Source organism: Sminthopsis crassicaudata, chromosome 2 (assembly GCF_048593235.1).
Source record: "Sminthopsis crassicaudata isolate SCR6 chromosome 2, ASM4859323v1, whole genome shotgun sequence".
In the NCBI taxonomy this organism is placed as follows: Eukaryota; Metazoa; Chordata; class Mammalia; order Dasyuromorphia; family Dasyuridae; genus Sminthopsis; species Sminthopsis crassicaudata.
The window spans coordinates 192,818,806-192,834,917 of record NC_133618.1 but is presented as its reverse complement, the minus strand read 5'-3'; the positions used below and the strand labels follow the sequence as shown (position 1 = coordinate 192,834,917).

At 31.0% G+C, this 16,112-nt stretch overlaps 1 protein-coding gene across 2 annotated transcripts in view; it reads right to left on the bottom strand.

The window, feature by feature from the left end:
• SNTG2 (syntrophin gamma 2) overlaps window positions 1-16,112 on the bottom strand; it is a 671,931-nt gene that overhangs the window by 282,682 nt on the left and 373,137 nt on the right. For both annotated transcript variants that reach the window (XM_074288004.1, XM_074288005.1), the window contains 2 exons: window positions 10,961-11,048; window positions 2,977-3,068 (listed from right to left, as the gene is read on the bottom strand). In XM_074288004.1, coding sequence (XP_074144105.1) covers window positions 2,977-3,068; window positions 10,961-11,048 — 180 coding nt within the window. The remainder of the gene's footprint in view (window positions 1-2,976; window positions 3,069-10,960; window positions 11,049-16,112) is intronic.

Genomic DNA, 16,112 nt, shown 5'->3' with positions numbered 1-16,112 from the left:
GTAGTTCAGGAATATAAATCTCTCTTTAGCTCAAACAAAGTTTTATAATTTTGATTACTATTAGAGATATGTGGGGGCATGTATTTGGGGGGACATTAAGGAGGCAAATATTTAAAAGAGAAAAAAAAAGATGAGTAATGAGTCTTTGCTTTATATTTTTTTAGTATGCATATTTAGCTTGCTTTTCTCTCTGAAATTCATATTTTATGTGGTGAATACCCATTCCATGGTGAATTAAACAGCTAGATTTAGTGACAATCTTAATATTACCTAAGTGCTGTCACTTGAAAAAGTCATTAGAGATAGCAAACAATCAGTGCCTTAGTCAGTTTTGTCAGAATACTGTTCTAGGTGTGCTTGTGAACAGCTAGAATTTAGGTTAGTTGTCTCTTTTATCATAGAACTAGCAATGTAGAAGGAATCTCTGGAAGGATACCTGAGGAGAAATATCCAGGCAGCTGTTTGCCTATTTATTACTTTTCATAGCATCTTAGGGAAGGTAAAAAGGATTTTTAGCACTAACTACTTCAACCGTCTCATTTTAAAGTCCTAATGGAAGCTCATTGTTTTGCTAGTGGTAACAAAATTTTAAAGCAGTAGTTATATTTCTGAATTTTCCCCTTTATTTACCTTTCTCCTCTAAAATAACAGTAGTAAGGTAAAATGGTTACATGGGATAGATATGATGACAAGTTGAAGTCTGAAGGCTGGCTCTGATTGTTGAATTTAATATATTAATTGATGCTTGGTCACTTAGTAGATAAATGTTTATAGATGTTAATAAATAACGTTATAGATGTTAAAATTAAAAGTTTATATTCCTCTAATAATGAGCCTTTGACATAAATGTCAAAAAATGTACATTCATATTTCAGTGCTGTTTTTTTTTTTCCCCTCAGTGTGATCATGGTCAAGCTATTTACCCTTTCTGCGACTCAATTTTCTCATGTATGGGGTAAATCTATTGTTAAATTAATTTCACTTCAGAAACTAAAGCTTATGATATTATTATTGATCAGATGAAAACTTATTAAAAATAATGCTATCGCAGCTGCTGCTGCACAAAGGATAATTATAGCTACAAAGAGTCATCTTGCTGAGTTTAAATTTTACCTTAGACTAACTTTGTGATGCTGGACAAATCATTTCACTCTGTTTGCCTCAGTTTCCTCATCTGTAAAATAAGCTGGAGAAAGGAATGGCAAACCACTTTGCTAGAAAATCCTAAGAGGGATTAAGGAGATTATGATAAAATTGAAAACCAACTGAGCAGCAACAGCCATTACTACCACTATTAATAATATTAGCTAATATTTATATGACACAAAAACATTAAAAAGTGCTAAAACAGCATTCAAAAATAAATAATTTAATGACACTCATTGTCTATTATTATTATTACTATTATTAATTAATTTTTGGACTAGTTACACTCTTAGGGCTTCTTCTATAAAATAAGAGGGTTGGACTAAATCATTTGTAAGGTCTATCATAGCTGTAGGATTTTAAGCTTCTATGTTCAAGAAACCTCCAATATTCTAGCAAAACAATAGTAAAACATTATTCTTTTCTTTAAGGTCTTAAATGTAGATGGTGTCTATATAATTCAAAACATTTCTCTTGTTCTTGAGATACAGAACTCATAGGAGACAAGGCTAGGTAGTAGAAAGGATGAGAAGCCTTGAAAAGTAACACAGATGGATAAGAATACAAATTTTGCCTACTTCATAACTTTATCCTTCTATCTATCTTGGGGGAAATGAAAATTACATTAATTATTTCACATTTATAGTTGCAAAAGTGTTTTAAACTATCTGTTAAATATTCTCTTGAAATTCCTTTGACCAGTGAGCCTCACTGAACTTAGAACCAGATTTGATCATTTAACACATTCCAGATGAATTTTGAATGCCTACTTCGGTATAAGTTAGTTGAGCTTAGGGTAATATCATGGATTTATCAACTAAGCTTCAAAATGCAGTGGTATGGTATATTAATAAAGATGAAACCATATACCAAGAGGATTGTTTCTTAAATCTATATTATAACAAATTGTCTCTGTTGAGATTAGTTTAGCCCAATACATTATGCAGGTCAGGAAACTAGATCAGTCCTCTGCAAACTACAGCCTGTGGGCCAAATATTGCTTGCATCTTGTTTTTTTACTTGTAAGCTGTACAAAAACAATTCACTGGTGAGATTTTGCTCAGAGGCTGTAGTTTGCCATTCTCTGGACTAATTGTTGAAATTTTGCTATTAAAAATGTAGGTGTTCTCATCCACTACCTCTTGATTCTTTTACTGTTAAAATAGTTTTCATGTATTGCCTTGTCTACGTATTTGTTCAAGTTCTTCCCTAAAACTAGAATGCCATTTTAAAACCAGAATCCCTTTTCTGCAAAATCTACCTATTGAAATTTTATTTATTCATAAATATTCAGTTCAAGAATAATAGATATAGAACTTCAAGCAAACTTAAAGGCCATCTAGTTCAAAGATATCAAATACATAGGCTGCAAAACTCCTAAGTGCACCTTGAACTGGATTAAAATGAAATTGGGAAATATTTAGCAAAATAGAGACACAAAAATATCTCATTTTAAAACTATCAATGTGTGGCCTGTGGGAATTCTTAGCTATGGATAAGTAATCTTCCTTTCTTTTGAATTTTATACCTCTGATGTAGCTATTTTTTTCTTTTTACAGATGAGATGTCCATGAAATCTTACCTTTCAGTTAGGAGTGAACTTTCCTTTCTAGTCTCAGATGTATTCCTGTTATACTTTTAACATGCTATTTTTCTTACTATTGTTATTTGCCTCTCTGTTCTATATCCCTCAGTATTCTTCAACCTCCTTCATCTTTGTATCTCCCCAGAAGAAGGCATAGTATTCTGATGCTACCGCATCAGATATTCAATGAACATTTTGTTGAATGAACTAGTTAAAATAAAACTCATAGCAATAAACATGCTTACTGTGTTGGTGGTGTTTCCATTTAAATGTAAACCACTATCAAAGAGAGGTGAAGAAGCCCCACTGCTATGATCACTGGATGGTCCTGGAGACCCTGAAAACCAGAGAGAAAATTATTGCTAACTATAGTTTGAGAAAACAAAAAGTAAAATATGGCCAAATATTAATATAGTATTATTCTTCAAATAAAAATATTATTCCATAACAAAAGGAAGATTGATGTCAATTTTTTATTATATTAATTATCCTCTGTGAATTATTTGGGTATCATGAATCATAAAATTAAAAGCTAAAAAAGAATTTATTGTTAAATCAGTCCATTAGCCTTAAATATATATATATATATATATTAGGATCATATAATTGGTAGTAAAAGGGATGAGATTCAACCCATGTCTTCTGATTTCAAATCCAATTTTCATTCCACCACTCCATTACGTATATTTAATACCTTCTGGATTTAGGCTCTACAACTACCACTCTCTGGGATGTTGGTGGATGAATAAATTGATGAATGAATATAAAGTATTCTCTATCAGTAATGCAGTTCCTGCACTCAAAGACCTAATATCCCAACAGAAGTTTTAAACTTCAAGCCAGAAGAAAGGCTCATTGGCCCTTATGGTATAGCAGACAAACATATAGGAATGACTACTCTCATTCAGTTTCTGATTGCAACCACTTGGCAGTGCCACAGATTGCGAGTCTTTAGTAGATATGATTACTAAGGAGTCAAAGATTGCGGTAGTTCCATTAGTACTTTCCAGATCTTATCTCTACAAGGGTTGATTCCCTTGCCATGGCTTTGGGAATTGGGCTAGGAATAAAATCAGAAAACTAGGGAGTAGGAGAGACTGCCATTGTTGTAGAAGAATGATCTAAATATCATTGTTTAACAATAACTCTTAGGATCCTGGGTGGCTGTATATTAGCCTTTGATATCCCATAAATGTCTATTGGGAGAGCATGAAAGAATCAATAGTAGAAAATTAACTTGCCTAATACATGATGAAGGTGAAAGAGGAGAATATAAAAGGTGACTTGAAGCTTAATATAGAAAAAGCAAACAAATAATAATAAAAAAAAACTAAGATCTCAAGAACTGGTCCCATCACTTCCTAGAAAATAGGAGAGGGGCAGATAGGTGGTACAGTGGATAAAGTATCAGCTCTGAAGTAAGGAGGACCCGAGTTCAAATGTGGCCTCAGACACTTAACATGTCCTAGTTGTATGCCCCTGAGCAAGTCACTTAACCCCAATTGTTTCCCCAAAAGAAAATTAAAAAAAAAAAAAGAAAATGGAGAAGAAATGAAAGCAGTAATAGATGTTATATATATTCTTAGGTTCAAAGATCACTGTAGACAGTGAAGCAGCTATGAAATTAAAAGATGATTGCTCTTTGGAAAGAAAGTTGATGGAAAATTAAGGACAACATACTAAAAAGCAAAGACCTCATCCTGCCAAAGGTTCATATAGTCAAAGCTGTAGTTTTTCCTATAGTAATGTATGGCTGTGACAGTTGAATGACAAGTTGAATGCCATGGAATCAAAGCTTTTGAATTGTGGTGCTGAAGAAGATTTTTGGGAGTCTCTTGGACATCAAGGAGATAAAATCAATCAACATACTTAAAAATAATTCATACTATTCACTGGAAGGTCAAATACTGAAGCTGACAGTTAAATACTTTGGTTACATAATAAAAAGATATAGTTCATTGGAAAGGACTCTGATGCTGGAAAAGATAGAAGGAAAAGGAGAGAATAGAGAGGTGAGATAGTATCATAGAAGCAATGAACTGGACAGTTTTTTTTTTCTGTTTTTTTTTCTCTGTAGAATGCTCTCCATTTTAATAATTGTGGAGGTTGAACCAGAAGCAGAGCTAAAAGTCTGAAAGGACAGTCAGAAGTCTGTGGAGGGGGGTACTGATTATTTAGGGTTTGAATTTAAAGATCTGCAATGTTTCCATTGGGGTATTAGGGTTGTGTTTGGAAAGTAATGGGCTTCAATAAGACAAAGAAAGGCTCAATGGTGTTGTGGCAAAACAGATTTTCAATCAGCAGTGAGATGAGACTAGATGTGTTTTAAGTTCCTTTCTAACACAAAAAATCTATGATTCTCTGTATACTTACTACCAGAGAAAGTGCTTCTAAGAAGAATTTGAGAACCTGAAAGGAAGAATAAAATGCTGAAGACTGGTAAGGTAGAGAAGAATGTCATTGACCATTCTTAGCTTTAGGACATAATTAGTAAACTATAAATTGAGAGTACCTGAAAAGACAGACCTCTCCTATTCAACTCATATCTCAAACAACAAAAAAGATAAAATAGCCAGCCAGAACAGTATCCCTTTTCTATAATCACAAAAGACATGTTTTAAAACTCATCTCTTCTTAAAAAAACTTATTTGACCAACTTAATGATACTTTTGGGACATTAGCCACAAGAGTCCTTCAAGTACTAGGCTGCTTGTCCACTAACTCTTCTCCACAGTCAATTTTATTTTGTCTATTTCCCTACCTTAAGTACTATGCCTTTTAGGCTTTTTATATTCCTTTTCTCCCTTCTCTAGGCACATCCAAGGTCAAGTGCAATTGTGTGTCCACAGAAAAGCAGCTAAGTAAAGAAATAAATTGGTGAGTATTCATATAATTGTCAATTTTGGCCAGTCATGTGTGTGCTTTTATGTTCAGTTCATCTTTCTCTGAACTGCTGGATAAGGGTAAAGGTCACTTCTTTCAGAAACTTCACAAAAGAGAAATGGATTTGGAGGTTTGAATTGGTATAAGATAACTTTGTTGTAGAGCTTATAATTCAGAAAAGACTGCATTACAAAAAAATAGCAGAGGTTGTTGGGTTTTGTAAGTCAGAGCATTTGTATACAGATTCTAACCCTGATATAATATAGATATTCCCTGCCTTCAGTTTCCTCCTTTATAATACCTGAGGATTTGTTGAAATGACTATTAAGTTCCCCTACAGCTTTCAATGTATGACCCTATGAATATTTTTAGATCAAACATTTTAAGTGCCTGAGGCACTTTTTTTGTTATAATAGAAAATTATAAAACAAAACAAAACAAATTATTTTTATGACATGGAATGGATTAGTTTCATTAACATCAGAATTAAGTTCTGAAAAATATAAAACATATTACTTCAATATATAATTTCCTTCTTAGACTCATTTTATAGATGAGGAACCTGAGGCAAATAGGATTGAGTTACCAATACATTGTAGTTATACAACTAGTGAATTTCTGAGATTATATATGAACTCAGATCTTCCTGACTCTAGGCCTATTGCTATTCATTGTGCCACCTAGCTGTTCACTCTGTTATAATGCCATACATTTAAAAACAATGAATTAGGTTATTTTCTTCAGTCAGGCATATTTATCTTTATAATTTCTTAAATTTTCCCCAAATAATCTATTTTAATTGTTTACCTGGCTAGATTTCTACATACAACTAGATTTCTAAGTCAATTTACACACACACACATACACACACACAATTATTTTAAGTTGTTCAGGCAAAAACAAAAATATTTTGAATTGACTGGAAGATATTTATTTGTCTGAATTACTAATCCTGGCCCTGTAGGCTTGACTCTATTGTTTAAGTGTACAAACTAGAACTGATCTACCTTATGGCTAAAGCTATACTTGTAGTTGGTAGACAAATTACTTCTCCTTTTGGCCCCTATTTTGTCATTTGTAGTGGGGGCTGGACTAAATCTTCTCTAAGATTCCTTTCCATTTTTAATCCTTTAATCTTAACTCTCCCTCTAACAGTCATTTATGTTGCTTAGTTACTTTTTTTTTTTTTTTTTTTTTACACTAAGGAGTAGATACTTATAGATAACTAGTTATCCTGAGAATATTTTCACTTTCCTTTCCAAAGATGGTATGGATGACTTGGGAGCAGAAGCAGCTTCCTCTAAACCATGGATGATAAAACCAAATAACAAGTTGGCAATTATGAGATTATTAAGTACAGCAAAATTCAGGTCCAAGTAAAAACAGTACTCTGAATTAACTACATGGATGGGTTGTATGCATTCATTAATGATGACAGATAATGAACAAATATGTTCTTTAGATGATACATGTTCATTCTTTCACTTTCTCATGCACTTGTATCACAGACTTTAGCAATGTAGAAACACTAAAATAATTTCAGATCACATCAAGAATAAAAACAGAAGAGTCCTCAGCTATCAACAACCACTATTCCAAAGAATGTTAAAGAAGTTCTAAGAACATAAAAATTAAAAAAAAATTGTGCCAGAAAGTATCATGGGACATATAGGATTGTACTAAACTTCAAAGGATACTATATTATAAGAACAGAACAGAAACACTGTATTGGTTCTAATTGATGTCATAGTTATTTAAATATCCAAGCTTCAGCTATTCCCTCTTTTCAATATTGTTTTTCAAATTTCAACTTTTAATTATGCTTTTAGAAATGGCATTCATTCTAGTGATACAATAAGTCGCTATTTCTTCCTAACACTCCTCATTATGATAATTGCTTGCCTTGGCCCACTTCCTGATCACCAAAATTAGGGGGAAGTAGTTTAAAAAGTTATGCAATTCTATCCAGATCCAAGAGCAAACTTCTTTATGCAATGCCACTTCATGGAGTGAGGGATATCAGAGCAAATCTGCCTCATCCACAGATTCTAATTCCCTTCCCACTCCTATTCCTCCAAACTCTCACAACACAATTTTCCTCTCAGAAGGAACCTAAGAAACCCCATTTGAATATCATTTCCCCCTACAAAATGATCCAGTGACTTTCCCTCTTCTTTCCCCAACTTATCTTGATACATTGTAAATGCTTGCTGATTGACTAATTTAACAGAATATACAAACACATTTGATATTAGAAAGAAAACATAACAGTGGAAAGAATACTGGAATAAGAAGTCAAAGATTTAAGTCCTTCTTGTGAGACTCACTATCTGTGTCACTGTGAGCACAGTGATTGTTAATTAATCTAAATGTACACTTCTTGGAACTCAGTTATCTTATCTGAAAAATGAGGGAATTGGATTATATGATTTCTGAGATCCCTTCTAGCTCTAAATCTATGATCCTAGAACCTTTTATTAGCTTTATTTATACTTTTGATCTAGATTACTTGTATTTCTGGTAATATTCTAGAAAATGTTTCTGGATAATATAATAACACATCTTATTTACTGGTTAAAATATTTATGAACTTAAAAAACACAGCTTAATATTTATAGTTACCAAAGCCTTTAAAATGTTTTCCCAATTATTTCAACTCCCTAAGTCTTTTTTGTTCACAGTCTTTCAAGACTTTCAGTAAAACTTGACAAAAGAAAGCAATGAATTTGTATTCAATTTTCTTTAAGTTAAGGAAAGTTTCACAAGGCTAATGATTGCTTCAATGCTATATTTAAGAAAACACAGACATTTTAAATGTCTTTATCTTTTAATATTCGGATTGAATTTCTTGATTTTCAACACAGTTCTACTGATGAGTAGTAGTATGCCTATCATTCAATCAACCATTTGTTTAGTACTTGAAATGTTTCAGGAAATTTGTTAAATTCTGAGAATACAGACAAAAAGCAAAATAGTCCCTGTCCTCAAGAAGCTTTTTTTTTTTCCCTAATGGGAGAGACAGAAAATATAAATAAGAATATAGGTACAAGTTAAATAAAGGAAATATGACCTTAGTATCAACCTAAAAGAAATGAAAATCATGAGAAATCAATTATCTTATTCTCTGTACTGCTACTACCTTCCTTTTCAAAACTACTTTGTATTTAACTATTTTACATCTGTTTTCATTTAACTTTTTCTTGTTTTCTGGTACATTTTTTTCACTCACATCTGACTATTTGTAACTACATTTAGTTTTTTAGGTATTTTTGGGCAAAGATACTGGACTGATTGGCCATTTCCTATTACAGCTCAATATACAGATGAGGAAACTGAGGCCAACAGTGTTCAGAGATTTGCTCAGGATTATACTAATTGTAGCCCAATTTGTATTGGAGCCCAGATTTAAAGTCATGTCTCCTTGATTCCATAACTGGAGCTATTCACTGGTCCATCTAGCAGCCAACCTTATGCTATATCTATATAAATATGTGTATATAGTATATATATTTATGTGCACATAATATCTTCCCTCAGTAAAATGCAAGTTCATTGTAATCAGGGACTATTTATTTGACATGTCTCCAGTGTCAACATAGCACCTAAAACATAATTAAAATTTAACTATTTGTGATCAATTTGAATGGCTTAGAGGGCAAGAAATTAGTAACAGGTTGGAACTAGAATTAATTAAACTCTAATTTTTGTTTGTTTTTTTAAAATTTTCCTTTAGGCTGAAACTTCCATTTCATTCAAACTACAAAAATTGTCAACTTAAGCATCAATAATTTTAATTTTCTCTTTTCATTTTAACTCTTCACTGGGAAAATAATAATAAAAACTATTGCCATTTGTATAGTTCCTTTTTCCAAAGTATACAAAATTAAAATACATTGTATCTATTGATACCCATAGCTACCCTGCAATGTCCTACATATCTCAATGCTCCATTTTTACATGACAAGAAACTGAGATTCAGAAGAGTTAATTCACTTATCATCACATAGCTTGTATTAATAATACAGGATTGAAACTCAAGATTTCCCTTATTCTAATTCTTTTCATTTCATTTCAAGTTACCACATATTTTATTACAGATTCATTAGAGATTAAAGCTAAATATATGGATCTATTATAAGTTGTTTTAGCTTTATTCCTTGTATTGTTATTCCCAGTCCCTATCATAGTGCTTTTCATAGAGCAGATGCTTAATATATATTTGTTATTGAATTGAGAGAGAGGAAATAGCCAGGTGTTTCTATATACCTTTATCTATTTATTAATTAAGGATGATTTCTATCCTAAGAAATTTCATTTATTTCAAAAACCTTAAAATTTTGAATCAGCTTTTATTTTCACTTTATTTGCAAATATACATATTGCTTAATTTCCTCAATCAATTTCTTCTGTTATTCTGCCTTGGTAGAAGTAATGCATTTTAGAAAAATATGTAATTAGTTGAATTTTCCTGATTTTAAAAACATTTTATCAATGTCATGTTTCTGAGAAAAGCAAATCTAGTAATCATTTTCTGATCTATAAAACTAAGGTATAAGTAATTTATTGCTTACATCATAAATTTCAACCTTTTCAGGATGAGTCAGACCTCTAGCCCTTAGTTGGAAGCTTTTAGGAATTACTTAGCAGTCCTTTCAGCTTTGTAGGGATTGCCAGAGTTTGCCCTCAAAACTGTAGGACCAAATGGTCATGATTGCAGCATGGTGTCCAGAGAATAAAACTTGGCTAGAGAAAAGTCACATGTACAGCAGAATAATTACTGACATGTTTTTGCCCTCCCTATTTGATTGTGGGTCCCTTGAGGACTGAATTTGATTTGAGTCTCTTCTCTATATCCCTAGTGCTTACAAAGACGGGACTTAATATACATATATTGATGATTTTGTTAACAGTTTTCATTAAATAATCTATTAAGGCATGGTCAGAATTCAGTCTGTGGAAGCAGAGGAAATATTCATATAGGTTTCAGGGAAAAATCAGAAAGCCTTAGAATAATCATTTCATCAACCATTTTGATCTAGTGTTCCTAATATGAAAAAGGAATGCAACCAGTAAGTCTAAGACTGGTAAGCCTAAGAAAAGAAAATAAACAAAGTGGCACATTTGCTATTGGTTTAATTTAAAAGAGCAGTCATAGAATAATTTAGGATGCAGACCATCTCAAGAATATAGAAACACTATATTGCTAAAGTATTAAAAACAAATCCTTTCTTTCCAAAGTATGATTACAAAAAAGATTTATATTCCTGTCAGTGCTACTTCATTTGGATAAATTTAGCAGGAAGGGAATTCCAGCTTTATTCTTTGATTTCCCCCTTTTCTTCTTACCTAATGGGAGCTTCAGAAATGATGGAGCTTCCCTGAAATACTGAACAGTGATGGTAACTTCATCGCCAGCATTTCGTAATAGATGTACCTGTCAATGTGACAAAGAAAAGCTACTTTACCATTACAAAAGGATCAATCACATAAAATTATATCTAGTCTTCCTCCCAGTCATTTGGGGTTGATAGTTACCTTTGGAGTATTGAGATCTTAGAGAGCCCTGAAGGAATTAATAATGACATAAAGAATATGTTTCTCTCCAAAAATAAATTCAATGAAATTCAGCTTTTATTATACATAAACGATATATATGATACTGAGACGAAAATAAAGTCACTGATCTCAAAAAACTTATGTTCCTTCCATTAGTGCATTATGATGAAAAAGATGTAATTCATGAGAAAATTTGAGTAGGAATATTATTTTTCCCTCCTTTTTAATTAGATAAAGAGGTGATGAAGTGCAATATAGAAAGGAGATTAATTTCAGTTGCTCTGTTGACAACATATTTTACCTCAAGCAAGTGTCTTAACTTCTTTAGGCCTCACAGGCTTCAATTAGAAAACAAGAAGATGGGACCAGAAGACATTTTAGTCCCGTTGTCACTTGCAAGATCTTAAGTAAATATCTGTAATAATACCTATTTACTTATAATATTTAATTTTTTTTTATAAAAAGAAACTCTAGATATCAGGAAACTTTATTTCTGAGACATTTTTCTACATATTAAATTGACGTTACATATTTTTTACATATTAAATTGAATGTTACTTTTCTATTTTTAGCCATAATTTTTATGCTAGCTTATAATCTTTGAGGCTTTTGTATATTTTATCTAAAAACCATACACTTGAACTTCTAAAATAGTCCCGTCCAGACTTATCTTTTTTAAAAATCAGTAAATTGTTACCCTTTCATTTTCCTTCTCCCACACCATGGAGTTTTTATGGACCATTGGCATGCAAATAAGGTGAGTGTTACTGAATTCCCTAAGTATGTACATTTTTGACTTTGAAAAAAAAAAAACATACTTCAACAGACAAATCATTCAGATAAAAGAAAAGGAGGACTCTGATTCAAACTGATCCATCTTGTTTCTCCTGCGGAGAACTTAAGGGTTGACTCTTGTTCCTTTGACAAAAAGCAGGGAAAATAAATAGAGATGAGGTCTTGTGGCAAAGCAAATATTAAGATGGATGGTTAGCAAAGGGCAACTTGAATAGAGACCTGACTGGAAATTAGTAGCTACAATGGACACTGAAATTTAAAAAATTTTGTTCCTTCATCCCCCTGTTCTTCCCTAGATTTCTTCCTGGGGTAAATCCCCTTTCTCCTTTACATACCAAAATATCATGGAAAAGGCAAATTCCTCTTAGTCATCAAGGCCTACAAAGAGATGCATGTTTCTCTAAATTCTTACTGACCTTTCCTTTCTATTATGTAAAGCTACTATTGAACAATAGTCACTTACCATGATTTTAGTCTAGAACTCTAAGTACAGAATTTGATAATGAAGAAAGAACATAGTTCAAAAGTAACCACAGATTTTTCTTAATTCATGTTGAAGTGATTAAAAAGAAAAGAATGAAATCTCTACAATTTTAGTAGCTTCTAAGCTCATCCCTAACCAGGAATGCTTTTAAGATCTAATAAAGAAACATGGCAATAGCAATAACAGGCACAATTTAATGTGTTTATTCAAATAACAACTAATATACATATCTCCCAGTGAACACTCTTTTGATTATAAATTAAATATTTGCTAATAACCTCAAAATCCTAAATATGTCCTAATTAATATTTTCTAGTATGCTCTCCCCTCATTAAATTACTAAAAATAGTTATAGGGCATATTGCACTAATTAACTGTGACTAACTAAAATTTTTGCTTTTCTTTTTTTCCAAAATTTAACTTATTTAAATTTAATTTATTTAATTAATAACAAAGTATAATAAAAAGATGATTGTCCAAGAAATTACAATTATGTACAAGAGATGTTATTAATTTAACATATATAATTAAATTATCATGCAATTTTTTCTTCTCTCTCCCCTAGAAATGACTAACATTAGAAACGAATATGCAAATATGTATATATTATCTATATCACATTTATGTGTTTTATAGATAGAAAGAGAAAAGAAATAGAAGAAAATGAAGAAGAACAAAGAAGAAGAAAAAAGAAGAATCATTCTATTTATACTTCTATTTATCTATTCTTTCTCTGGATCCTTCATATGTCCTTTGTAACTAATTTGGATATTTATAATTGTTAAAATGGCATATTCATTCAAAGTTGTTCTTAAAACAATATTATATACAACATTCTCTTGGATCTGCTCATTTTGTTTCTCATTATTTCATGCATATATATCCATTTTCCCCCTAAAAATCATCCAGCTCATCCTTTCTTATAGCATGGTAGTCTTCCATCACAATCATATACCACAAGTTGTTCAGCCATTACCCAATTGATGGACATCTTTGCAATTTCCACTTATTTGTACAACAAAGAGAGCTGCTACAAATATTTTAGACATTTTAATTTAATTTTAGAAATTTTCTTTTTTTCCTCATAATCATCTTTGGAAACACACTGAGTTGTGATATTGTTGGGAAAATAGGCAGTTTAATAATACTTTGGAAATAATTCCAAATTACTTTCCAAAATTGGGGGTTTAGTGCACAATTATGTCAGTGATGAATTAGTGGCCCAGTTTTTCCATATGTTCTGCATTTGTTGCTTTCTCCTTGGATTTTTGTCAATCTAATAAGTGAAAAATGGTAAAGTTATTTTAACTTTCTCTCTACTTAAAAATTATTTACAGCAAATTTTCATATGACTATACAGTGTTTTGTCTTTATTTAAAATTTTTGCAAAAAAAATTTAATGGTCTTTATTTAATGTTATCTTATACAAGTTTAAAAAAGAAAAAAAAAAGATCTAGCTGAATTACCCTGAACTAGAAAAAAAAAAGTTTAGGTGAATTAACATTTTATTTGCCTTGTAAGGGATGATGTAACAAATGATGTAAATAAATTACAAATGTGTAAATCTGAACTGTGTTAACACTAATAAAATGAGTGGAGATTAAATTTATATGGCAATCATATTATCTCATAATTTGTAGTATGCATGCTAATTCTTGGGCTAATGAAACTTTTGGATATAACTAGAATTCTGATTTCAGAAACAAGAGTATTTCCATATGTAACATTATAAAACTAAGATTTTTTTATGAAAATGAAATGCTCAATAGATCAATGAATCAACATTTTTGTAGTGTTTTTGGAATTTCTCATCCTGAATAATATTTTATTTTAGAAAATTCTGAAAGATAATGTGAATTTAATGTATTTTGCGGCCGTCTTTTTTCACTTCATATAATAAAGTTTAAAAAAGGTATAATTTTCTCACATTAATTTCTTGTGCCACTTTGTTTTCTTATTATTGATGTTTATGTGACTTAAGTCATAGTAGAATTTCTTTCTTAAAATAATTTTTCATCCTGTACTATATGTAATAATCAAATGATGCAAAATTTGGAATAAAAAATGAAAATCACTACATATAATCAAATTCACATTTCTATCAATGGAAGAATGACTAATTCCTATGGGACCCTCATCTTCTAAGAAAATCTGTTAATTCTGTAAAGAAAAAAAAATTCAATGCTGATTTATATATAGTATAAGCACTCCAGTTATGATAAATTATCTGTGATATGAATAATTTAAAATGGCAACTCATACTCAAATAATTTAATTATGGTTTTAAAAGTTATGTACATAAACTGAAACTGTTTAGCATATATTTCTGTGCTTTAAACATGTAAATGGTGAAATTGTTTAACATTTTTAGTATTCATCATATAACTAAACTCAAGATATAATGCTGTCAGTTCAAAAAAAACTTGAAACTTTACTTTTCTTCAAATTTCATAATTAATTCTTTCAATTTTGCTATCCTCTACAAAGAATCAGCCTGTCATGATAATTTTTTTATATTGTCTTTCTGTTTCTTTACCTTCCTTAAAATAATAAATTGCTCCAAATATATTTCAAGTTCAGTGGGCATTTCTAATATGAAGATACAGAATGTCAGTGCAAAGGGGTTCTTTAAGATATCACTTTCAAAGCCATCATATTAAATATTAAATCAAATTTATTTTTGTTATATTTGCAATTTCATTCTGTCTTCCTTTACCACTCTGCACTACAGAAGGTCAATGTCACACACACACACACACACACACACACACACACACACACACACACACCTGCACTGCATAATTTTATCTATCATGTTGTTTTTTGTTTTTTGTTTTTTTCTCAGAAGGTGAATAACATCTTCCTTCAGAGGTCATTTTCAGCTGATTTATATGTTTGTAATACTTTGAATAGCTTAGTCATTTCACAGTTGTTCTTTAAAAAATATTGCTGTTACTATATACAATATCCTCTTGGTTCTTTTTATTTCACTCTTCATTATTTGATTCAAGTCTTCCTATGTTTAATAAAACCAACCTACTCATCATTTCTTACACCACAGTAGTATTTTATCAAAACCTATACCATAAGCCATCCCCCAATTGATGGGCATCCTTTTAATTTTTAGTTCTTTACTACCACAAAGAGCTGCCATAATTATTTTTAGAACACATAAATTATTTTCCTTTTCCCCCAATCACCTTGGGAAACAAACCTAACAGTATTATTGCTAGATCAAAGAGTCTACAGAATTTAATAACTGAACAGAATTCAAGATTGGTCTCCAGAATGGTTGAATCACTTTACAGTTTCACTAACAATGTATTAGTCTTTCATTTTTCCACATTCCACCCAACATTTGTCATTCCCTCTTTCTAATATTTTAGTCAATCTGATAAGTGTGAGATAATATCTTAAAGTTGTTTGAATTTGTATTTCTTTAATCAATAATGTATTAGATAATTTTTTTCATATGGCTATATATACTTTTGACTAGTTCATTGGGAAAAAAAAGAATTTCCTGCGTATATCCTTTAATCATTTATCAGCTGAGAAATGATTTCTATTCTTACAAATTTACAAAGTTCTCTATATATTTAAGATGAGACCTTTATCTGATAAATTGTTCATAAATTTCCCCTCAATTTTCTGTTTTCCTTCTAA